At 37.5% G+C, this 26,725-nt stretch overlaps 1 protein-coding gene across 17 annotated transcripts in view; it reads right to left on the minus strand.

The window, feature by feature from the left end:
• SYNE1 (spectrin repeat containing nuclear envelope protein 1) overlaps window positions 1–26,725 on the minus strand; it is a 448,999-nt gene that overhangs the window by 26,382 nt on the left and 395,892 nt on the right. For 16 of the 17 annotated variants that reach the window (XM_077897071.1, XM_077897049.1, XM_077897055.1 and 13 more), the window contains 6 exons: window positions 15,019–15,181; window positions 7,598–7,785; window positions 5,795–5,945; window positions 2,752–2,934; window positions 2,361–2,498; window positions 718–909 (listed from right to left, as the gene is read on the minus strand). In XM_077897071.1, coding sequence (XP_077753197.1) covers window positions 718–909; window positions 2,361–2,498; window positions 2,752–2,934; window positions 5,795–5,945; window positions 7,598–7,785; window positions 15,019–15,181 — 1,015 coding nt within the window. Of the gene's footprint in view, window positions 1–717; window positions 910–2,360; window positions 2,499–2,751; window positions 2,935–5,794; window positions 5,946–7,597; window positions 7,786–15,018; window positions 15,182–21,871; window positions 21,979–26,725 lie in introns of those variants that run through there. The other variant, XM_077897141.1, reaches the window with a different exon arrangement.

Genomic DNA, 26,725 nt, shown 5'->3' on the forward strand with positions numbered 1-26,725 from the left:
TTTAAAATGTTGTATAAATTAATCTAGCAAAGCTCCAGTTTTATCACTGGTGAAATGGAAATAATACTGAAATGTACTTCAAATAATTAAGATTAAATAAGATTATGTAAATAAATGCAGCAGAGTAGTGCGCCTGCAACACAATGGGTTCACAATGGCACATTTCAGGAATAAAAGGAAATTACTAAGAAAACTTTACCTGGTCCTTTTTTTTACCTTATATCCCAGAAGCAAAATATATTTTATCACAGAATATTCCAAATATTCTAACATTTTGTGATGTGATTATGGTAGCTATTAGGAAAGTGGAAGAGAAAAAATTTCAACTAAACAACTTCATCAACTGAGCAACTGTTTTCACTGCTCACTATCATCTCCTTATTTATTCTAGAACCTTCTTTACTTTCCATAGAAGATATCTGCCATGTACTAAGTTTTTTACACATATACTAACTCGTTTCCTATCTGAAGCGATCCTGTCTATAAGGTAGGTAGTATTATTAGATCAGTGTTACATTTGAGAACACCAAGGCAAGAGATGTGACTTGCCCAGGGTTATGTAGCCAACACATGTCAGAGCTCAGAAGGGAATCCAGGCATTCTGGCTCCAGAGTCTAGGGTTTTCCCCACTGTCCAATGCTACCTAACCCTATATAACTAACTCTCTTTAGACTTTGTGACAATGAAAAAAAGAAAAAAAAAAAAACCATCACATACAGGCAGGCGAATCAGTTTCTTATGGTATCTTTCCACACGCCCAAAGACTTCCTGACAGTAACGCCGGAGTTCATCTAGCTCTTCCTCAATGACTGCCGCATCCAAGGGCTCACTCTTTTCTATAAGCTGTTCTCCTTGGGCAATTATGTGCTCAATCTTATTGTGGTTCAGTGAAATTTCTTGCTGGAAGGCCTAGGGAACACAAATCTCATGTAATTTTTTTGTTGTTCGCAGTGACATAAAATAATTATAAGATATATATTTAGAAAAACCATGCAGGGGATATTGAATTTACCATATAGGGTGATAAGCCAAGAGGCTATTACTTTCTAAAGTCAAACATAAAAATTTTAAATCAGAACAGGAGTCAGAAATGGAATCATCAGAATTCCATGACCAGAACGGCGCCTTCAGCTAATAAAATTTACCACCATGGACAGTGTGGGTAGAGAATCACAGAAAAAAAAAAAAAAAACATTTAAACCCATCATAACATTGATAGTATTGGTTATCCCTAATGAAAAGCAATGGTAACCAATACAGTGCCACTGAAATAAATTTAACATTTTAGAGAGTTAATTAAATATTTTAATTTTAGATTTTCTGATCATATGTCAAACATGACTAAGAGAAACCAACTAAATGATAACTAATGTCACAAATTCTTCTCAGATGATTCTTTTATTATTTTAGGACATAACCAGAAAAGATTATAATTATTTAAAAAACAAGGAATTCTAGAGGATTATTTATACTCGTTATATAAAGTTGAAATGAGTTAAGCTAGTAGGGATAGATTTCAGGGATAAATTTTAATTCAATACAAGAATAAACTCTAGAAGAGTTGAAATTATCCACTAATGAAAAGGGAGCATGGTGGTAAGTTCTGTGACCCTGCCAGAGTCTAAAAAGAAAAGATTCAACTGCCACTTGGTAGAAATTTCCTGTTGAAGGTTTTAAATATTGGTTTGTCTATGAAACAACTTAGAATAGTCAGTGGGGGACGGATCGGGTATAGGATCAGGGCTCGCTGTAAAAAAAAAAATTTTACATTTTTTTCATCCTGAGAATCTATTTTAGGATTTTTTTCATCCTGAGACTTTATCCTTGCATAATTCAAGTTGTTAAAACACTTTTCCTTTTTAGGGACTCCTTATATTTAATGTGTATCACTCCTATATAAATTTTTAATTAGTCACTGCATTTGAACTGCATGGTGAAACATAACAATTATGCTTAAAAATTAACTTGGCCTCTAAGGATAGGGAATAATAATGTGGACTGAAATTCCAACATGAGAAAGTTGGAACATGGAGGTCAAATAAGCTATTTGAAGGTGGTAGCAACAAAGCAAAAAAAAAAAAAAAAAAAGAAAGAAAAAAAGAAAAGAAAAACAGCCAAAAAACAAGATTCCTAACACCTTGGCAATGAAGTTAATAATTTAAAGTATATAGGCTAATGGTAGCGATCTCTGGGTAATGTTCTTTATTTTTTTAAATATATTTTGTATTTTCTGAATTTTTTTTCCAATCAAGAACTAATTTTTTTCAAAAGAGTTCTTTACTATGTTCTTTACAAGAGGATCTACAAATCCCTTCCTCTTCACACCTTCTTTGCAATTTGAAAAATCACTACTATATTACCTTGAGTTGCTTTATTTTAGCTTGAACATCACACTCAGAAAAATGCTCAATATTAGTGAGCTGTAGATCCATCTCTGTCAGCCACACCAAAATGCTGTCCCGTGCAGTCTCAAACTCCTCACGCTGGCCAATGAAATGCTAGATGTGAAAAGAAAATGATAAAAACTAAAGTCCATATGCACAGATAGAGATGGTACCACCAATTCCAATGTTCTTATGGGAAGTCATTTTCTCAACAATGTGAACTCTGTAATCCTTTACAATGTAAATTATTATATAAACCACTCTTGCTACCCAATCTTACAAAATCACTAAGATTATGTCTAATGTGTTCAAATGGCCCAATCCTGTCCTCTGGGTCTCTAAGCGACAGAAGAGGTGTAATTCAGACCTTGAGTCTGCGCAAGATGGAGGTGACACGCTTTTGCAGGTTGTCCCATCTCTGGTTGCCTTCATGAACCATCTGCTTTAGGCTACAAGCAGAATCGGTGCGGTTCTCTCTGGCCAGGCGACGGTACTGCTTGTTGATTAGTTCTAGCTGGGTCAGGCTCTCGTGGACCTGTCGTTGGAAAGCCTAAGACCACAGAGAAGCACGCATGTCAGTGAGGGGATCAGTGAAGGGCTCTCAGCGAGAGCACCTGGCCTCATACTGTAGTGACAAGGAAAGGACAATTTCTTTTTTTTTTTTTTTTTTTAAACTCTTTTTTTTTTTTAATTTTTATTTATTTATGATAGGCACACAGTGAGAGAGAGAGAGAGGCAGAGACACAGGCAGAGGGAGAAGCAGGCTCCATGCACCGGGAGCCCGACGTGGGATTCGATCCCGGGTCTCCAGGACCGCGCCCTGGGCCAAAGGCAGGCGCCAAACCGCTGCGCCACCCAGGGATCCCGGAAAGGACAATTTCTAATGAGGGTTTATTTTCCCTTGTTAAAGCAGAGTAATATGACCCATATGGCTTAAGGAAAGGGCGTAGATCAAACAAAAATATGAAAGAAATTGGTAAACAGTAATAACTATATGTGTATATATACAAATACATATACATGTATAATATATATATGCTGCTGTATTATAGCTTTTAAAATACTGAACAGCCCCCAAAATTTTCTCATGAAACAAATGATTACACAAATATTTATGTGTGCTCAAATGTGAGTCTGAAAGGTTCAAAAATTTCTGATGTCAATACTGAGAAAAGGTATATCTGCAAAAGAATTCTCTATTTATGAAAGATGTACTCTAAAAATCCAGAAACTTCAATTCTGATGTCTATTAAAATAATTAAACCCACTTTTTGCAGAATGTATCTGAATTCGAGCTGTTATATCTTGGGCAAATTTCATAACTATACTGTCATTTTAATGATTAAAAGTTAAGTTTTTAAATGATTAAAATGTCCAATCCACTTATGGCTGTTTAGTTGTGAGGTTATCCTATGTACACTTTAGAGTTTCAAAAGGTAAAATACTCTTTCTTCTTTCTCTCTGCAATATAGCATAGTTCTATCATAAGAATCATTTAGTCAAAATAAAATGAATCTATTTTTTTTCCAAATTCATATGTATGATTTATGACTGGTGTTTATCCTGACACTGGACAGAAAACTGTACAGTCCAGCAGTCTGTACTCATCTAAATCACAAAACTCAAAAAAAAAAAAATAAATCACAAAACTCTGCTTCCTTTGGCTCATTACACTGTTTATATACTACTACATCTGTGCCTCTGATATGGCTTTCCTTCTGAGAGTTGCTTTAAGAGACTTGGTCTTAGTAAGTCTAATCTCCAATTCAATAAAACAACTTGAGTTATTTCCCCAGAAGAGGAAGCAGGAAGGGAAGTTCAGCTTTAGCCATTACTGGGAGTCATAGAGTTTGTTTTCCCACTGGAGCAGTGATAGACACCACAAGTGGGTACCCAGACCCATCTCAAACTGTTATTATTTGAACAGGAAAAGGGTGTCCTCGAACAAAATCTTGTTTTTTTAAATTTATTTCTGTCTCTCAAGAACACTAACTAAAAAGTAAATGATAAAATCATTTATGATAGAAGCTAGACATATGGCTAACTTTTGCCATAAAATCTGAGAGTCTAAAATAGCATCAAAAAGGACCAGACATAATCTGCTTTGTAGTGTAAGCCAATTACAGAAGGTTTTAACCTTTATGAAGCAGAGCATAATAAGACGGAGTACATGAATACCTCACTACCACTGGTTCATGCCAGGAGGACCTGAACTCCACTGGATAGTGGCTCTTCACTAGAAATTTTCCAAGAGAAAACATTTTAGATATGAAATTATTTTCCTGGAATTTAGTGGGCTTGTTACACATAACTCCATATTCAGACATCGGAATAACTTTTACTTATTTTACACAGTATTTGAACATTTTTATAGATTTCTATAGCTGCTCATCTAGGACTCTTTGATTTTAAACCCCACAAGCAAAAAGCCAAACTTCATATTTATTCTGACAGGCCTCAGTAAATGCCAGGCAAACTGACATTACAAGGTAAAAATAAATTCAACTGGATTTGGTTTGATTTTTAGTCTTATTTTTAATCATCTCAGGGAGCTTGGGGCAGAATTAGCAACCAAGAATGATCTTTGTAAGACACACGCATCAGGACGTTGCTGTCAATATCTATGGGTACACACCTGCCTGTCAGAGGGAAGTGATGGGAAAAGAAACTTCAAATTAAAACATGGTGAACTTTAGACTCTGTCAGGTCCTCTGTGGAAGTGAGAGGCAGCTGTTAGGGTTGTTATCATCCCATGGGGATAGAGTAGACCGAGATCACACAAATAGGCAGTACACTGAAGTCAGTTACTGAGCGGGGCCTTCATGAATATGATTATACTGTTGCTGTTTTTGTCTCTGTAACTGAAAAGTCTTGGGGATCCAAGGATGGCATCGTTCTTCATTTGTCATTAGAAATGGCTTATGATTAAAAGTATTTTATTTAATTCTGGAGCCAACTCTACATTACAATGATTGTATATCTATATCTATCGATCTATCTATCCACATCTATTCTCTAATTATAGATAAAATAAAAATCAAGAAAATATATTTGGAAGAGAGATTTTGATAGTATAGAGCATCATATTTTCACCTTAGATGGTGGATAATAAAAAATTATGAAATTTTTTAAAAAGCCAAGATCTTTTTTTGGGAATCATGATTTGTGTTTTGTAACAGAATTTCTTGTCATTATGACTTTATTTGTAATTCATGAGAACTTAATATAAAGCCCTCTTTTTCCCCCTTCTTTGCCTGTGTTTGAGGCAGTAATAAAGATGACCATAAAGTCATCATCCAACTGTTTCAACAAATAATGTGCAGATGAACAGTTAATGTCTTGAGACACCAACTACTAACTGGCTATACTCATAGCAAAATAAGGGCCAAATATTTAGAATTATAAATCACCTCAAATTTCTTTAGTTCTTCCTTGGCAACTGTATAGAGCACCCCAGAAGAGCTGGGGAAGGCAGCTGTCCTTTCTGAAATCTTGAGCCAATCTTCAAAACGAGAATAATCATCGAGAAACTTCTGCCACAATCGCCATGTCTCTTCAATTCTGAGACAGAAAACGAAAAAACAGTTTCTGATTGTTTGAGACTGTTGATGCTTTAGAACTCTAATGCCTGCAATAGGATTAAGAGTGCCCAAGCAAGCAACTATTGTGCCAAACAATAACTGTGCCGTCCGACAAATTTGACCAGAGTGAAAAAGGGACAACTGTCTGAGCTAAAATGAAACAGCTGTGAGTTTGGAAATTTTTTTTGTTTTTGTTTTTGTTTTTGTGTTTTTTTTTTTTTTAAATACACATCCTGAAGCTCTGGATTTGGAATTAGTAAAATTACGTATTACAAACATATAAAACCCGAACTATTCTGTATACATGCAAGGGAGCTCAAAAGTGCAATGCCATGTTTGCAGGGCACACTCATGCTAAGATTCCACTGAAATTAAACCAGAGTCTCAAGCTGCATGTAGGTCCAACATCAAACTCACCCTCACTAAAATTAAACCTATCACAGCAAGACAAATATTAACCTTTCAAGAGTTCTCCAAAGAGTACACAAGATGATTTTCTAACCCACTACTCTTTATTACTGCCTAGAATTTCAAAGGGCTTTTCCAAAACCTTTAAATTTCATTTTTATGTAATTAATATTACTTTTCATACCACCAATTTTTTAACAATATACTTATTCGAGGGCATATTTTTATTTTTCTGAATTACATTTAAACTATTAGGTCAGGCATAATTGTTTCATAATATACAGTATATTATATTTGTATATAGTAAATTTATATATAGTAACTCCCCCCATCTATGAGGGATCCATTCCAAGACTCCGTATAGATGCCTGAAACTGTGGATAGTACTAAACCCCTGTATATACTATGTTTTATCCTAGACATACATATAATAAAGTTTAAACTATAAATTAGGGACAGTAAGAGATTAACAATAACCAATAATAAAATAGAACAATTATAATAGTACACTGTAATAAAAGTTACATGAATGTGGTCTTTTTCTCAAAATATCTTACTGTACTGCATTGACTCATCTTTTTTATTTTTTCTTAAGATTTTATTTATTTGAGAGAGCGGAGGAAAGAAGTAAGAGTGTGGGGGAGGTGCAAAGGGAAAGGGAGAAGTAGACTCTCCACTGAGCAGGGAGTCCAACCACATGACACATGGAGCTCCATCCTGGAACTGATCATGACGTGAGCTCAAGGCAGATGCCTACGTACTTAACTGACTGAGCTACCCAGGCACCCCTGAATTTACCCTTCTTGTGATGATGTGAGATGATAAAATGCCTACATGATGGATGAAGTTATGTGAATGGCATAGCTGTTGTGACTAGTGTTAGGCTACGGTGGATCTTCTGACCCTACCCCAGAAGGAGTATCCTCTGCTTCTGGATCCTGCCCGACCATGGGCAACTAACACCATGGAAAGAGAAACTATGGATACCGTAGGGGGGTAAACTATGGTATGACCTTTATGCTTACTTGTTTTCCCAGCTAAACGTAGATGACGGCAACTTTGGAAAATCAATGCTCCTTTTTTTTTTTTTTTTTTTTTGCTCCTTTTGGACATTACAACCAAAATGAAATAGTAAACAGTGAATACTCTGGGTAGGTTTTTTTTTTTTTTTCCTTCTATTTCTGGTCCTTCCTCTTTCCCAGCTCTTTGAACCTGCCCACTTACTTGAGCCTTCTTTCCATGGACATGGCACAGATATTTCTCCATCGCCGGTCCAGGTTTCGCGTCGCCTGCTGGATGGAATCACACTCTGCATCCGTGGCGCAGGCATCACAGTCATGAAGCAGGACCTCACATAAGTTGAGAACAGAGGCCACGCCTGTGCTATGTTTCTCAATGTCTCTCTGAAGCTCCTGTGGGGAATGAGACATGCTTTATTAAAATACTTGGATACAGATGAGAAAATCTCTCCTTTCCTTGAATCCATGAGGTTTCTTCAATGTCTTTTATGAAATATGGCAACCAAAACAGGAGAAAACAAATCTAGAGATATTTTGGCTATGTGAGCAATGCCAAAATATAAACGGAACAAGTGAAATTAGACTACATTAATTGTATTAAGAGTAAAGTTAGCCACATGGGCTATCATTCCATTTATTTGTATCTTCTTCAATGTCTATCTGATTCTTACAGTTTTCAGTATAGAGATCTTTAAACTCCTTTGTTAAATTTATTCTGAAGTATTTTATTGTTTTGGATGTTATTGTAAAGAAATTATTTTCTTTTTTTCACATAATTCATTGCTAGTGTATAGAAGTGTAACTGATTTTTGTATGTTAAATATTTATTCTGCAATTTTACTGAATTTATTAGTTCTAAGAGTTTTTTAGTGGAATCTTTAGGACTTTCTTTACATAAAATTATGTCACCTACAAAGACAATTTTATATCATCCTTTTTGATTTAGATGCCTTCTATTTTTTTCTTCTCTGATTACTCTATCTAGGAGTTTGAGTACTATGTTGAACAGGTCTGGTGAGAGTGGGCATCCTTGTCTTGTTTGCATCTTAGGTGAGAAGCTTTCAGCCTTTCACCACTGGGTATGATGCCATATAGTCTTTATTATGTTGAAGTGTACTTCTTTTATATACTCACTTGGTTGAGAATTTTATCATTTGAATTTTGTGAAATGCTTTTTCTGCATCTATTGAGAAATTTTTATACTTCAGCCTAGTAATGTAATGTATCACATTTATTTTTATATGCATTTCAACTACATCATTGTGTATGATCCTTTTAATGGGCTATTGAATTTGGTTTGCTAGTACTCTGTTGAGAATTTTTGCATCTACATTTATTCATGAATATTGGCCTATAGTTTTCTCCTCTTGTGTTGTCCTTATCTGGCTTTGGTATCAGGATAATGCTGGCCTTATAAAATGAGTTTGAGAGTGTTTCCTTCTCCTTAATCTTTTGGAAGAGTGAAAAGAATTGGCTTTAAATGTTTGGTAGATTTCACCTGTGAAACCATCTGGTCTTGGACTTTTCTTTGTTGGGAGGATTTTGATAACCAATTCAGCCTTCTTACTCATTTCTAGTCTGTTCATATTTTCTTTTTTTTTAAAGATTTTATTTATTTATTCATGAGAGTCATAGAGAGGCAGAGACATAGGCAGAGGGAGAAGCAGGCTCCCCACAGGGAGCCCAATATGGGACTCGATCCCACAACCGAGGATCACGGCTTGTGCCAAAGGTGGACCCTCAACCACTGAGCCACCCAGGTGTCCCATATATTTTCTATTTCTTCATAATTCAGTCTGGTGGATTGCATGTTTCTAGATATTTATCCATTTCTTCACGGTATGCTATTGTGATCCTTTGTATTTCTTGTAATCTCTCCATTTTCATTTATAATTTTATAGATCAGACGGTGCTACTGGCTGGGCTCTGTGACTGGGTAGAGCTATAGGCTGGGCTCTGCAATCACTCCTGGTTAGGTAGGATAGCAAGCTGTGATCTTAGATCAGACGGTGCTACTGGCTGGACTCTGCATTCAGGTAGAGCCACAGGCAGGGCATGGCAGTTAGACTGGGTCTCAGGTTGTGTTCTTGGATTACATAGGGTTGCAGGCTATGCCCTGGAATTGGGTGAGGTGATAGTTTGGGCTTTGCTTTCAGGGGGGCCACTGGCTGTGCTACTCTGTTGGGCAAGGTCACTGACTGGGCTCTCTGATAAGGAGGGACCCTCCACCTATATTCCAAAGTGTGTGGAGCTAGAGACTATGCTCCATGGTTGAGCTGGGTCACTGTCCAGGCTTCCTTGTCAGGTGGGGTCACAGGCTATGCTTGGTGATTGGCTTGGGGTCACTGGCAAGGCTGCCTGCCTGAATAAGGTTGCAGGCTGTGTTTAGTGATCAGACAAGGCCAGAGGTTGGATTGCACTGTTGAGTGGGGTTTCATCTGGGCTCCATGGCTGGCTAGGTTGTAGGCTGGACTCTGTGGCTAGGCAAGGATGTAAATTGATATCTGAGGTTGTCCAGGGTCACTGTCCAGACTCCCTGATTATATGGGGCCAGAGGCTATGCTCAGCAGTTGGGTAGGGCTGCTGGCTTGGCTCCCTTCTCAAGCAGGGCTGTTGGATGGGTTCCGGGGCTGCCTGGGTTCTCTGGCCAGACCTTCTGGTGAGGAAGGATGAAGGCTATGCTCAGCTGTTGGGCGGGGCTGGGAATTGGCTTCCCTGCCCAGGTCAGATGGTAGAAAAGGTCTCCAAGGTTAGTATGGCCCATTGTCTGGGGACTCAAATCATGCAGAATTGCCAAGTGAACTCCCAGGTCAGATAGGGCCACTGGCTAGGCTCTACTGATGGGCAGCACAGGCTGGAATCTTGGCTTGGGTGCAGCTGCAAACAGGAATGCAGTCTGCCAAGATGTGAGTGCTGGTTGCAGTTAAGCCTCAGCCCCTGTCTCCCTCACTAACTGATCCCCAGTAGTCAAGCCACACAAGTTCCCTTAGTACTCCCCATGAGTTGAGACTAAGACTCCTGGGAAGGGTGGGGCAGCCGGAGGAGCTAGATGCCCATTTTGGTCAAGTGGTGCCCTGTTGGTACAACTCTGTGACAGCCAGGAAGGATTTTTGCGGTCTAAAGTGTGACCACTTCTCTTAATCTTTTAACGTGGTCCTTCCTGGTCTCTGGGGTCCAGGCTGGTGCTTCAACCTTACCCTTGGGTTTTGGGAGTTTTACAGAGGTCTTTTGTCTATAGAGAGTTCCTTGTTGGTGAGGGGAACTTAAGTCAGAGATAACCTATATAGCCATATTGATGATGTCATTTCTCCACATACTTTTTGATCTACCCCAGTGCAGAAACTCATGGGGAGACCACTGTGGTAACCAGGGTGAGGGTATGAAAACCAGAACTGTAAACTGATGGATTGTTGGAGGCTCAGTGTAGACAAAATAGGTAAAAATTCCAGATGAGCTAGTCAATGGATGGAGGAGCCTGCACAATTTTTTGAAATTTACTCCAGGAGATCAACCAGGTTCCCATAGTAAATATCAGAGAAAAGACCCGTTGCTCATCTGCTCAAAAGGTTTTGTTAAAATCAATTATATGAAATAAGCTTGAAGAGGGTTATAATTATTATCCATATAATTATGGATAAGCTCTAGTACAGATAAAGATTTCAGTCTTAGCTTTAACCTCCATTGGTAATGGTCCTGACTTGACACAGTGTCTGAATTTGTACTTCTTCATCTATAGCACACAGAAATTTGACAAGATGTTCTCTGAATCATCTATGTATATTCTATGTATATTTCTGTCCAATTAACTGTGTAAGAATTAACTACATTGGCAAGAGAAACATACAAAAATACTAAAGAGGAGAACAGAAGAAAATATATTTCTTTTGAGTATAATCTCTTTTTAAATATTTAAGAGAATCTTCCTCTTTGGAGATAGACTACTATTTATCTATCTTTTACAGCATGGATCCCAAATGCTATAATTTTTACAGTATCATGGTTAAACATTTGCCACAAAGGAAACTGAAGTGAATATGATAGGATTGACATAAAATTTACTAAGTATGAACTTTGTGCTTGGTGCTGTGCTAAGTGCTTTTTACATTAATTTTTATAATAATACTGTGAGCCATGTACTCTGATTATCAGCATTCTATACACATGGGGGTTAAAATGGTTCACTATTCAGGTCATGCAGAAAAGTGGTGAAAATCAGATTTGAACCCAGGGAGCCCTTACTTTTAACCACTGATACAGAGTTATTTTTTCAACTTTAACTTTAATTTAAAAGGCAGTATGAACATATATTAATTAGTCAAAAACTACTACTAAGCTTCCAGTGAAATAGTTCCCTTTTCACTCCTGATTCTCATTTTCCAGAAATAACCTTTTCTATCTCTTGTATCACTGTCTTCTGGTTTTAACTTCCATATTTATAAGTGGCATGTTTATGTTGCTAATTCTTGATTTTTAAATTTTAGACATTATCTATGCTTCTATAGTAGAGACAGAATACACTTCTACCTGACTCACATGGCTCCAGTTACTGTTTCAGCACATCTTATAGCTGGAACAATAATGATTGTTTGACTGTGGTTATTTAATATGGTTACTTAATATTTTTCATATATGAGCAACAAACTATACTATGGTTATATTTCTTTTCTTACATAACTTTTTGTGTTTATGGAACTAGTAGCTCTCTCGTAATAGAGTTCGACTGTCTTACTCCTTGGAGACATCCCTCCTGTAGCACCCAATGCCTTACTTCAATCTGAACAGAGGTGCTCCAGGCTGCACGACAGCTGGCATCTGGGACATTCCTGTTCCCTCACCATCTGTCCTGAGAGTTTGCTTCTCTCTCTTGTGTAGAATATTCTTCTTGTTTTTGTTTCAGTATGTACATCTTTCATTGGCTTCTTCAGAACGGATGTGTAGGAGGTAAGTATTTTATATATTAAATGGCAGGTATAGTGCTCTAAATCATAAATAATTTTCTCAGTTTTTTGAAGGCATTGTGTCATTATCTTTTCGCTTCCACCATTATTTTGGAGAAGTCAGACTTTTTCATCTTGGAAACCTTCAAGATCTTCTCTTTGTCTCCCATGTTTTGAAATTTTATAATGGTTTTGCCTTGTTTTTAATTTTCCTGGGCATTTGTAGGACTTGTGCTCTAGAAGCACAGTTGATCCATGAACAATGTGGGGGTGGAGGTTGCCAATTCCCCACACAGTTGAAAATCTGCATATCACATTTGACTCTCCCAGAACATAACTACTATTAGCCAACTGCTGACTAGAAGAGGCCTTTCCAAAAGCATAAATAGTTGAATAATAAATATTTTGTATGTTATATGAATTATATACTATATTTTTACATTAAGCAAGCTAGATAAAAGAAAATCATAAGGGAAAGTAATCCACAGTACTGCATATTTTATTGCATAAAAAAAATCCACATATAGGTAGGCCCACACAGTTCAAACCTGTGTGGTTCAAGAGTCAACTTTACACATTTTTCAGTTTGGGAATTTTTTTTTTTTACATTACTACATTAATAATTTCTTCCTCTCTATTTTCTTTCTTTCTTTATTATTCTTTTTTTTTTTTTTTTTTTGTGAGGGGCTTTTATGGAATAACTAATTGGATTTTAAAACTCTTGCATTAACCTTGGCTGTAATGTAAGACTGGCTAAGGGGATCTCTGGGTGGTTCAGTGGTTTAGCACCTACCTTTGTTCGGCCCAGGGCATGATCCCGGAGTCCCAGGATCGAGTCCCACATCAGGCTCCCTGCATGGAACCTGCTTCTTCTGTCTGTGTCTCTGTCTCTGTCTCTGTCTCTCTCTCTCTGTGTGTGTGTGTGTGTCTCATGAATAAACAAATCTTAAAAAAAGAAAAAAAGACTGGCTAGTGACATGGTGGGAGCTGAGGCAATGGGGTAGGAGTCATACATACCATTTGGTACAGAGCATCTTATTTAATCTCTTTATTTTTCATATAGTGACTCCAGCCTCATTGGTGCCCTGTAGCCTCAAACCCAAAGTCCCTCTGGTTTGCCTTCTCCAGAGAGTAATCCTCGGGTCTTCCACTAGAGTGAATGAGGCAGAGTTGCCTGGCTAGCTGGGATTAGGGGGAATCTGCCAGTCAAACCACTCCTTATTCAGACTTTCAAGCAATCTTCCATTTAAAAACCCTACAGACTTACTCTCTCCACTCCCTGAGCCTTCTTGGAATTCTGTAGCATGAATCAGCTTTTTCCATCCTCTAGTCTGCTAACACCAGTAACTATTCATCTATCCACTTCTGCCTCCTAAAATTCTGATGGATGTCTGTCATCTTTATCAACTTCTTTCCTGGTCTCTTTGCCATTGTGGGTCTTGACCTCCCCCGCCCTTTCCTATCATTTTATTGAGGTTTAGAACTAGGTAAGCCTATAAATAAATGCATATGATCGATTTGCCATATTTAATTAGATATTGTTTTGATTTTCTTACATTTGCTAAATTATAATAATGGCTATTAGGATTTTAACTGTTTTTAACCAGTTCTCATTGGTAGATACCATTACCATGTTCTCCAGGAATATTCAAGGAGCTGGAGGCCAACTATAACCTCAACAGCTCAATTTTCGAATTTCAAACATGAGAGAATCCATCACAGGGCTTTACTCTTACAAACATGGAAAAATGTTCTGCTATCAATTTTTTTAAGACAAAGAAATGCTACTGAAATAATCCCAATATCTAAAAAATGTATTTTAATATCTATTTGCATTGGTTTAAATAGTTTGTAAAATAAAGTATATGAACTATTTCATAAGATTTCATAAATAGGCCTGTATATATTTTATAGTATTTTTAAGTTAAGAAACTTGGCTATAATGGCCTAAATGTAATGGAAGTAACCAGAGTGTGGATAGGTTAGATTGTTAGGAGAATCTAACAGCATGGAGTAGCAAAATTTCTCATGGACGATTTATGGTATTTACTACTAACAACTGGAGTCTGCTAAGCTTAGTAAAATCAAGGAAGGAAAAAAATGAGGAAGGGGAATAGGAGTTAAAAGTCCTTTGTGTATGTATTTTTCATGGCCACTCTTTTTTACTTTTTGGGGTAGTTTATCATATGCCAGTGTGTTGTGTTGTCTTTGCTACACACATGAAGGTAAAATTACAGTCTGTGGTCTGCAGGTCATGAAACATTCCTTGCAAAACAAAATTGTTGTATACTCTAAAAACTCTAAGAATACCCTGTAATATTTCTTCAAACAGTATATGCAGGAAAAAAAGGCTCTTATCTATGTATATAGTAGTTGGTTCATGACCCAGAAAGAAATAAACAAAACGTCAGCACTGTTATGGATACATCATGGCAGCTCAAGCAGCTCCTGATGTCTTGTTGGTGGACTGACGGCATCAACCCTATGAGACCATATCTTCTAGACTCGACATGGGACCCATTTGTCCCAAACACCTGTCCTGCCCAAGCCTCTCCTTTCTCAGCAATCCTGTCTAGCTTCCTTCTGATTTTCCATCTCGATTAACCATCTCACATCTGCCTCTGTAGCCTCATCAGGAGTGCAGATGTTCAAGAGCCTACTTACTTCCTTTGGTTGTTTTAAGTTTTACCTGCTGCTCAGTAAGCTTTTTCTGTATTTCATCCGAGTCACAGGAATCATAGACTATGGGCTTGGCCAGCTCTGACTCGATGTGAGCCAGCCACGTCCTCAGGCTGCTCATGTTCTTATCCAGCTGCTGTACGGCAACCAGGGTCTCCTTCAGCTTCTTTACCCTGTGGGCAGAGGAGAGACTTTACCCTCAGTGAGAGGCTTCACTCAAGTGTTTCTTGTGGGCAAAAGTGAGCACTGGATTTAAAGCTAAGATGCCTAAAGCCAAAGTCCAGCCTAGCTCAGCCACTCAGTGTCTGGGGGACTTCCGGCAATTGCACACCCTTCCTGTGTCTCTGTTTCTTCATCTATAAAAATGAGAGTAAAGAAAAAATATCTGTGAGATTTTAATGAGTTGAATAATACATGGTCCATGGGAAACATTCAATAAATACCAGCTATGATGATGCTCTACATAGTATAATGATACAACAGTGACAGAAACCTCAGTGTCATAAAAATTGTTATTGACACACATTATATAATTTATACTCCTATGAAGAATACCTGGGAGGAAAAAATGAACATTTCCAATGGATTGTCACCAAACAAATCACAAATTCACAGTTCTGATTACTCCAGCCCTGGTGGGATGTATTTCAGCACCCTCGTGGCAGAAACTCAGTTAAAAGAAGAAAGCACACTTAAGATGAACCATCAGTGAGTGATCATACGTACTTAATGCCAGATCACATCAGAGGAGCATTTGGGCTGCAGGTGGTAGAGGGAAGATACAAGGCCAACCATCGTCCAGTCTTCACCCATGAAGCCTTGTTCAGTGCACTATTTGCTACACAGCAGGTTTAAAAAAAATTTTCCCCGTTCTTTCCAGGAAAGAGTAAAAGCCAATTTGCTTAAGACTGCTACTTAGATCTAACAATCATGTGTGGATATCCTATGTGTCAGATGCAGGGAAGACAGAATAAATAAGACTTGATTATTTTCCTAATGAAATGTACAATCTGACTCAGAATCTGGAGACAGAAACAATGGAATATAACAGTGTGGTAAGAACTAAACTAAAGAGATGAACCAAGTACCCTGGCTAATAAAAAAGGAGGGATTGATTCCATTTGGCTGCTTTCAGTAACCATTCACTCATCCATTCCCCATTTGCTCATGTCTGTATTCCTTCTACAAACATCTATGATGCTAGGTAGACAGGTGTTAAGGGACAGAAATACAGTGATGAAGTTTCATCCCTGCCACTGAGGAAATGAAGTAACATTAGAGCTGCATCTTGAAAGAGGTGGATATAAGCCAAGCTGAACATTTCTGGCCTAGGAAACATAGAGAAGAAGAGAAGAGATTCTGAAGGCACAGTGTTATAATGTCCAGGGGGCTGGGGAGGGTGGGAGGGTGGGGAAGAGAAGCAGAAGAGGGTTGCAGTTGCACTGGGGCAAGACAAATGGACAACCTGAAGTAACATTATACAGGTCTGTGGTAACATGACAAAGGCTTTGTGTGCAGTTGAAAGATAAATAGGAACTTTGCCAGGATGTGTTAGCCAAGGAATGATAGGATCTGTCCTGATTTTGAATGTGTAAGTTTGAAGTGAGGTTCATGTGGAAGTCCACTCAGGAAGTCAACAGAACAGCCCAAGCATCAAAAGCCTATAGCTTGGGGGTGTTACACGCAACTGATAAATTATTGAACACTACATCTGAAATGAATGATGTACTGAATTTAAATTAAAAAAAAAAAAAGCCTATGCTTGGGAAGCCAGGGATAGAGGTGAGGCGGGATTGCTAACTTCATGAACTGACATGAGAGGAGGCAGAAGGAGTTAAAAATGATGTATTTTCCAGCTAGGTAACTAGATGGATGCTGCCATCTTAGAGAATACAAGATGAGGAGCCAGTTCATGAGATTAATGGTATAGGAAGTTTACAGTATGATGAGTCTGGGGGATAAGGTAGACATGTATGAAAGGTTCTTAGGTTCATAGGTCCAGAGGAGAGAACGGAGTTTATTCCATTGCTTTAGGGATTGTTGGTACAGAGTGAGGTCTATGAAAGGATGTGTTTCATCCTGAAAGGGAATGGATGAAAAGAATGGATTTTAAAAGGCTGGCTAAAGAAGGAGGAATCAGAGACAATGGGAGAATCAGAAAGGAAGAAGGTGAACCAGGAAAGTGTGGCATGTAACTAAAGACAGGAAAAGCTTCAAGAAGGAAGTGTGGGTAGGGGGATAAGATTGAGGTTGCTTAAGCGTACAAACTTACAACAAGTAGTAAGTAAACTAGTGAGATTTAATGCATGAGAAATGAATAAAAACAACAATCTTGTGCTGGAATTATGTAATGTGATAAATACTGATACAATGGTAACCATATTATAACCTATAAATGTATCAAAGCAACATATTATATACCTTAAATTTATACAATGTCATATGTCAAATATATTCAATAAATTTTTTTTAAAAAGTGTTGGTTTAACTAGAAAAAAACAAGTGTTGGTTTAGTGTTATCTGAATATCCCCTTGATTAGATTCATCTGGTTTGCCTCATATAAATGCAGACCACCAGCTTGATTCCAGGCCAGTTCTCTTGAATCAGAACCTTTGGGGATGTAATCAGGGAACCGGCACAAGGACTCCAGATAAGTCTTGTACATACTAAAGCTTGAGGACCACTGTTCTACTTTGTCAATGCACAGCAGGATAGTATAATGAGACCTAAAAACAGTGCACTTGGGTTAAGAAATACACTTATTGGTAAAGCAGTGTGTTAATTATTTTTAAAAATTAGGCAGTGAAGGTGAGTAAATATGGCATGAAATCTGTGGAATGATGTGGCTACAAGAAAAATTGATTTTTTTTGTTTTGTTTAATGTAGTTTAGTATTTGGAATAACTTTAGAATTTTAAAAAAAGATTTATTTAGTTATTTTAGAGAGAGAGAGAGTGCATGTACACAAGTGCGGGAGGGGTAGAGGGAGAGGGAGAGAATCTCAAGCAGACTCCCTACTGAGTGCCTAGCTCAATCTCATGACTCTGAGATCATGACCTTAGCCAAAATCACGAGTCAGAAGGTTAACCGACTAAGCCACCCAGGCACCCCAAATTTGGAATGTTTTTAAGAAGAAAAGAGAGGGAGACGGAAAGGAGGAGAGAAATGACAGCTGAATGCAGATGATGGAGCAAGGATGCAGAGGAGACAGGGTCAAGGGCATAAGGCAGGGGTAGTTTTGAAAGGTGCAGGGGGTAAGCAGGAGTTTGGGAGGGACACAGCTAGTATTTCTCAGCTCCATTATTATCAAGTAATAGCTAGCAGCAAAAAATCCATTACTGAGTTCCTGGTGCAGGTCTGACATGGCTGAGTATCCATAGATTGCTCTAAAGAGAAAGGTGATGGGGGGGTAATGAGCACATGACCAATGATTTCCTGGTACAGTCCTATTTAAAATTCACTTCTGCTTTTAGACCAGGAATCCTGCCTCAGGTTCAGGAAATGTGGTCACCTTAATGACGGTGCTTTATAATATAGATGAATGCAGATAAGCAAAAGACTTCAATGTCTGAGGTGTCAACTTGGCTCAATGGAAGAGGTATCTATCCCCCCCCCCCCCCCAAAAAAAAAGGTCAAGAGCAACACGGCTTTTAGAACTCTAGGAATGTGATATATTTCAAGACAGGAATCTGAAATAGCAAGTTCTAAGACTAAAAACTGACCCACAAAGTCATCAAGTATTTCTCAGCTCTGTTACTTTCAGGTAGTAGAGAGGTGATTCTCAAGCTGGGACTGTTACAGGATCACTTAAGGGTGCTTTCAAGACCCAGATACCAATGTCAACTCTCTTCCTGCCTCCCCTAAGGACTCCCTGGAGGACTCTGATAGGCTGCCTTGGTCAAGAGTCATGCTCTGAAGAAAATGTCTCATAACCGCTCTTTGAGCATTTTCCTTTCTTTTTAATGACTTAAAACTGATATCACCATTTCTATGTTTATAAACCAATGTTTCTCTCTCAAATGAAAATCTAAGCATGATACAATCTCTTCTTTTTGCAACACAGATGCTTTTAAAAGGATTTTCACTATGATTGGTTATTAGTAATAATACCTGTATTTCATTAATTATAATAGTGCCTATATCTGAAAAATGTTTTCTGTTTATAAAGGCACTCTTAGGCATTAGCTTATATTGTTTCTGAAAAAAATGTGTGTTTAAAAAATTACATTCATATGCCACAATATAGTCTACTGACAGGAAACCAAAATCATGTGTTGCTCTGTTTCATGACTCAGAATTCCATTCAAGGTAAGACTTCTCTAATTAGCTTTGTAAAGTACAAATTGTACCAGCCCCCAGGGAACTTCAAATATTGGCCTTGCATAAAAATCCCAAGAATATTTACCTACAACCTACTTACATGTTTTTCACATATACGACAAAATTCACTTGCATGTCGGTCAGTGAATAACGGTTTTAGAATGTCTCCTAGGTGTGAAGCTCTGGGTACACATTTTGCAAATGATTCTGATAAGGGCTCACAACTTGACATGATCCTGGACATCCTGCATTAGTGGCCCAAACTAAAAGGACAATCTACAATTAATAAACACATGGGAACGGGACTACAGAAGGCTTGTTGCACTGAGATGCCTGTCCTGTTTTTACCTCTGTAAGAAAGTTCTTTTGGGAACCTCTGCCACTGGACCAGCTTCCTGTCTTCAGACTTGGTAGGATCTGCATGCTGACCATGCTTTTTGGGATAGGGTTTTATAGGAACCTCAAAATATTACCAGGATTTTGTGTGGAGCTAGAGACCGGAAGAATACCTCATTCAGTGCTTGCTTCCTTCTTTCCCTTATTTTTAACTCCCTGTCATTGCTTATACACCAGTTCCTCTCCTCATGTTAAATTCCTTGGAAAACTGGAACTGTGAATTTCTACTTTTGGTTTTCCCTTCCCCTGCAATGCTACATTCAGTGCTTGGCCCAAAGTTGGGCATGACTTAAATGCCTGATAAACATTAATAATTAGTATACTTTTATTTGGTTAGCATATTTTATTTTTAATTTAGTTGATATTAAATATATACTTAAACTATTCCTCCAAGACCAACATTTGCAAAAGGACTGTCAAGTACTAAAATTTATTCATTTTCTTGGTTCAAAATTCACTTACAAAAATGATCAAAAGAGCTAAGGCACAAAAGAATGTAAGTAAACATTGTTCCACTGGATATTGTCTACACTAGTCAAATAATTTACAAGATTAGTAATCTTGTATAATATTGAATGAGTTCCAATAGTCAGAGCAGTTAGTGTGCAATATGTCAAGGGCATCGTGACATGGAAATGCTTATTCATATAGCCCATTAGGGACAAGTTCCTCCTTCAAATGAATGTGTAAATCTTAGTAAAGTCAATGGGAGTGAACATTTAAGTGGTTTTCCTTTCTCATTTTTTAAAAACATGTATTTGGGTACAAATAGCACAATGCATTGTGAGTGTGTTGGGGGGGTGCAGATGTGAGCTGAGGGGAAGTGGGTAGTTAAGCCCAAACATCTTCCTTGAACCAAGATTTGCAGGACATGGATCTTAGTTTCTTTCTTTCCTTTTTTCTTTCTTTCTTTCTTTCTTTCTTTCTTTCTTTCTTTCTTTCTTTCTTTCTTTCTTTCTTTCTTTCTTTCTTTCTTTCTTTCTTCTTTAAGAGAAATGTCCCATATTTTTTCCATTATTTCTTTAAAGAAAATCCTTGGGTAAAGTGTCACAATATTGTTATTTATCTATCACTGTAAGAAGTTTGAGCAACATTCTTTTTGGTAGCATCCAGGATTATAATTCAAAATGGATGTTTGCAGATGTTACAAGTCTGGGTAAGTTTAGCAAGTCTTGTACATCCATAAGTCCCTACAGCTGATGAGTCTCTTCACAGTCCATTGTGCCTCATGGGATTTTACCTTCCTGAGTAGGATTCTACTACTAAATCTAGTTGCATGAATATCTATATATACACATATACACAACATGTATATATTTATCACTACTTTCCTTCAAGCTAATTTAGTAAATCCATTAACCAAAACAAAAAAATTCATATTCTGAATTTAACAGAACCAAAAGTACCATTAGTAAATCCTGTTCACCAGTAGGAATTTATTCGGGGGATGTTATGGTACAAGAATAATATTTTTTAAAATGGGTTAAATTTTGGGATATAATGTTAATATTCTAACTGAAAAAAAATAATGAAATAAGCATTTGCATAATGTACAAAATTACCATTTTAGATATAAATCTTTACATTTTGCACATTTTAAAACCTTTCTACAAGTCAGTGACCAAAACTTAGTGATAAACCTATTCAGAAATAACTTTTTCTCATACACAAAACCTCCAGGCCCCCATAGTATGAGCAGATTTTTATTTAATAAAGGGAAAGCCTTCAGCTACAAAGCTGCAACTGTGCTAAGGTTGAATTTCAATTTTATCAGGAGCTTATCCTTTAAATAGCAGATGATGGACCAACTGGATCTTCTTACTGGGTCTCTTTTAAATCTCTTTCCTGTGTCTCAGGCTCTCTACTGTAGCATTCCCCTTGTATGACGCATACAGTCCAGAGACAACTGAAATACCAAACCATAACCAAGTCCGTTAACCTTTCCCTCCGCATGCCCAGTAGGGGGGACAAGAAAACAAACCGATAAATAACTCTTGGGAGTCCATGGCCAACGATCTACTAACACCAAATCATCTCCATTTAACATTGGCAAAAACGATTACGGATTAAAGATCCAGCATCTATCCTATGAACCCCACGTAACATGAAAGCTATGCACAATGGAAGAAACTCAAGGAGATGCCTGCCTTGTGACATCGCAGTTACATTCTGGGAGATCTGCATCCACACAGCCGTCCTCTGCCATCCTCAGGGCACACAGATCTTCTGCCACCACCATGAAGCTTCCAGCTTGCAAAAGTTAGGTCTGCAGAGTAAAAGGCTAAATCCTGTGTGGGGATGAAAGTTTCCCCTTGTCTGCGTATGGAAGTATGAAAATGCTCACTCTAAACAAATGTTGGTAGGTCTCTGCCTGATAATATGACACTGAGCAGTGACAAGTGGTCATGTTTCTAAATAAAACCTACATTCATTAACATGTGCCCGGCCTGATCTCCTGGAATGTAGGCCACGAGTGTAAGAAGGGGAAAGGCTCAGTGTAATCTGCAAGGAGGGGGAGGCTTTCTAAAGAAAGAAGGCTCTCAAAAATAAGGCCGCTGCAGACACTTTGCCATTCTGGAAGGACAGGCAACTCTTCCTGTGGGCTGTTTGTTAAGTTGGAAAGGATTTCTGAAAAAGACAAATCACTCAAATGCAAACAAAAACAAAACCTCTACAAGTACAGCAAGTTGTGGTAGCAAAAAAGAACAACTCTTTTTTTCCTTCTGTTTGAAATGCCAGCTACGGTGGTGTAAGTAGGAGTTTTCAGGGGTTGTTTGGGAAGGTGGGATGGAAAAGGTATTCTGTAGAAAAGTAGTTGGTCTTCATTTTTGAATAGACTGTTTAAGCAAGAAAAGTAATTGAAGAAATACTATTCTTCCCTTACATATTCAAAACCTTTGTCCTTTTAAAAATGATGTAAAGTGATAAAAGTAATATGTCCATTTTAAGGTAATAATAAAAAAAGTATGTTCATTTGCTTGGTGGGATTCAGAAAACTTCCTTTGTAATTTTCAAGAGTTTCAAATTTTCTGCACTGAACCTATATTAATTTCATAATTTAAGCTTTTAAAGAAAATGAGCTCTCAAATTATTAATTGCTGGTAATTTAATAAAATATGATGAATGCTGACTGCTTTAAACCCTTTTCAGATCAAGGTATACATACACACAAATAGATTACAAATAAATAAATAATGAAATTTGCTAAGTTTTTTTTAAAAAGCCCTCTATGATGAGCTGCAAAATAAAACAGAGTATTTGGGTCTGATTGTATGAGATAATTAATTTTAAAGCAGGAACATATTTTCTTTTTTAAAGGCAACAAACCGATATTTTACATAATAAATTATTTATAAATAAAATTATTTTTCAAATCCTGATATTTAAAGATATTCTATTGTGAATTCTTTATAAAGCAATCACTCTTCTAAAATATTATTTTTAACAATGAGGAAGATAAACTTATAAGCTTTGGTTAAAGGACTATATTGGTCATGATTCCAAAGCAGTAGGTATATTTATTTTTTCTTGATTATGACTAACATTTCTGAAAATTTGAGATCATTAAAAAATTGTACTGCCATCATTTTCCTAGTTCAATTCCTTTTTACTTTATTTAATTCTCCTCATGGGCTCAAATTTTGTTCCTATGCTCATTATCATTAGGACAACATATTTATTGCAACAGATTAAACATAAAGCACGGCTCTAAAGACACAGTTACTATGATAGTAAAATGGTAATATCAATGTCAATGGAATGGGAGAAATATTGGATAAATCATGGTATATTAAAACTATGGCATACTTTGTAGCTCTCCAAAAGAACAAGATTGCCACATGTGGCATTTTGTAGTATGCATGGCATTGACCCTTTCCCCCTGCATTGTCTCTTTGGAGATATGGCAATTATTTTAATGAATATTTTGAAAATGAGGAATCTAGGGCTCAGAAAGGTTATGTAGTAAGCCCTAGGTCACACAGCCATAGCAAGGTGGACCAAATTCAGGACTCTTGATCTGTTCTGTGCTATTTACATGCTTGAAGCAGCAATACATTCCTGATCCTGGCCAGTTTTCCGAATTGACCCGCATGAGGTAATGGCAGCCATAAATTCCAAGAATCAAGTTTTATTTTTCCTCTAGTGGTGGTGGAACACCTGTGAAACCGAAACCTGTTCTAAGGGCAGCTGATCCAACTTCACAAAGCTATGCATACACGGTTCACCTACACAGCCTCTAAGCTCCTTCTGGGCTGAGAATTGTCATTTGCTGTGTGCTGTGCTAAGTAGTTTACAGGGACTTTCTCATTTAGTTCTCCTAATAACTGTTTACACCTGTGGTTATTGAGGTACTGAGAAGGTAAGGAACTTGCCTAACATCCCATTGTTGGCGAAGCAGAACAACGCAGTAATTCAGGCAGGTGAGGCCGTAAGTGCATGCTCTGCTTTATTATTTGCATTTGCGGCACTTTTCAACCTGTCTTAGATTGGAGAAATGCAACAAATACTGGATTGACCATTATGTGCAAGGAGCTATGTTAGGTTCTGGCTTCATACAGATACACCTACACTATAGTAGAGAGAAGAAACTGTAAACAACTGATCGCATAAGAGACCTATTACAGCAGGGAAATTCCATGGAGAGCACAGAAAGCCCGCTGAGAAGGTAGGAAGAATCTCACCCAGTCCAAAGAAAAGGAAGACCTTAACGAACAATTAGGAATGGGCCAGGCCAGACAGGGGCAGGAGAGTGCGCAGGCAGATGCGATGGAGGGAGAAGACCTGCGGTGAGTCATGTGTACACTTGCTCCATTCCCTTACTTGGTTAGGTGCCATTTCCTCTCCCACTTTTACATTCCCTAGAGCTGGTGTCAGCCAACTATGGCTAGACACCTGTTTTGGTAAACAAAATGTTATTGGAACCCAACTGCATTTTTCTGTTTCCGTAGTGTCTAGGGCTGCTTTTGTGACATGGCAGAGGGGTTTCAGCAGGGACCATTTAACCCGCAAAGCTGAAAATATTTACGAGATAGTCTTGTGCAAAGAGTTTGCCAATCTCTGCCCTGTAGCAGCATCCACAGTACTAAATATGCAGGAGACATTCAGTGATTTTTTATTTTAAATTTTTTAATTTTTTAAAAATTATATTTGTTTTTTACTCTACTTCTATGTAGTTTTTAAGGGGATTTTAATAAATACACAGTTTAAAAGCAGCCAGCTGCAAAGGACCACAGATTGTATGATTCCATGTATATGGGCTGTCCAAAATAGATAAATCTGCGGAGGCAGAAGGTGACTTAGTGGTTGCCTGGGGCCAGCAGAAGGAGGGAGAGTGGAGGCGAAAAAGGTGAGTAAGGCATTTATTTGGGGATGATGAAAATATTTTAAAATTGATTGTGGTGATGGATACACAGGTCTCTAAATATGCTAAAAATTACTACATCATATATTTGTGATAGATGATTTGTGTGATATGTGAAATTATATCTCAAGAAAGCTGTTATTGGAGAAAAAGTATGCTTTTGTTTTGGTGATGGGGAGGTAGGTTTGGCAGATGCAAGAGGAATATCCTTATGTTAGAGAGTACAGTTAATTAAAAAAAAAAAAAAACATAATTGCAACAGAGCACACTTGAGTCTGACCTTCCTAGATACCCAAATGGGAAATATTCAATAAAATACTGTCTAGTATAAAAAGCACTGAACAACTAATTCTAAACGACAGATTTCCTATTATCCTGAGCTCTAGAAAACTACTATGTGGGTTTTTTCATAGGGTTCACAAGCAAAATGAGAACCAAAATCCCAGCAGACGGTTTTACAGAAAGTAAAGTACACCAGTGACTGTTTCTTTTGTTGACTTAAGGAAAGCCAAGGGCTCAGAATGCTTTCGCCAATTGTCTTGGCCAGTGTTGATCAACAACTTTCTGGGATGAAGAAAATGTTCTGTATCTACAGTGCCCATAAAGTAGCCATTGCCCTCTTATGGTTATTGAGCCTGGGGAAACGTGACTAGACAACTGACTATAATTAAAATTAAACAGTAATTTAATTAAATCCCATTTCAGTTCATTTAAATAGCCACAGGTAGCTAATGACTGCTATATTAAACTGAGCAGGTCTAGAAAATATGGACAGGATACTAGAGCATTAACCACTGAGACATAACTAAGCAAATTTTGTTGTCCAAAAAACTGACAATTCTTAGTGACAGTTTAAAAATGCAATGGAAAACACATTTACTTTGTACTCATAATGGTCTAAGCTAATCCACTAGTGATAGGAAGTTGGCTCAAAGTTATGCATTCTATTTGTATGCAAATAGGGTTATTATCAGTAAATCTTCTTTCTTTCTTTTCTTTTTCCTATTTATGTTAGCTGGGAAACTGTTCACCTGAAAACATGATCTTCAAAAATGACTTCTCCATTCCCACACCAAAACAGCATAGAAATATCAAAAGGCCCAACTAAGTTGTGTTCTGCCTTAATGAATCAGTGTGAAAAAAAAAAAAATAGTTGGAAGAGCTAAGAGTGGTGAATGGGACTGAACCATAGAAATCTGATATTTGAGCTGGCTGCTCATAGTTGAAGATGGGGGTGGAGGACAGACATTTAGTTTGTGTACTCTCAAAGCTCAGATAAACAAGGGAAAGAAAAGTAAATATGAAGACCAAGTGTCATTTAGGAGAGGCTTCAAAGAGACTTTGAATCCAGTGTGGCATTAAACTCTAAAACAAGTGAATGGTCAACACATCATCTGGTATACTTTGGAGTGAGGCAATCAGAAATGGACAACACATCTACAAAAATCTACATCTGTATATGATGAGACTCTACTAAAATAGAAACATATGAGCGTTTTAGTGACTTTAGTGACTATAGATCCAAAAATATTTAATTGGTTCAACTTTACTAATGTGTTTTTGGAAAAATAAATAACATTTACAAAATCCTCACTTGAATAACAGAAAAGTTATTCAAGTTAAACATAACTTTGAGGAG

This window comes from Canis aureus, chromosome 1 (genome assembly GCF_053574225.1).
Source record: "Canis aureus isolate CA01 chromosome 1, VMU_Caureus_v.1.0, whole genome shotgun sequence".
Lineage (NCBI taxonomy): Eukaryota > Metazoa > Chordata > Mammalia > Carnivora > Canidae > Canis > Canis aureus.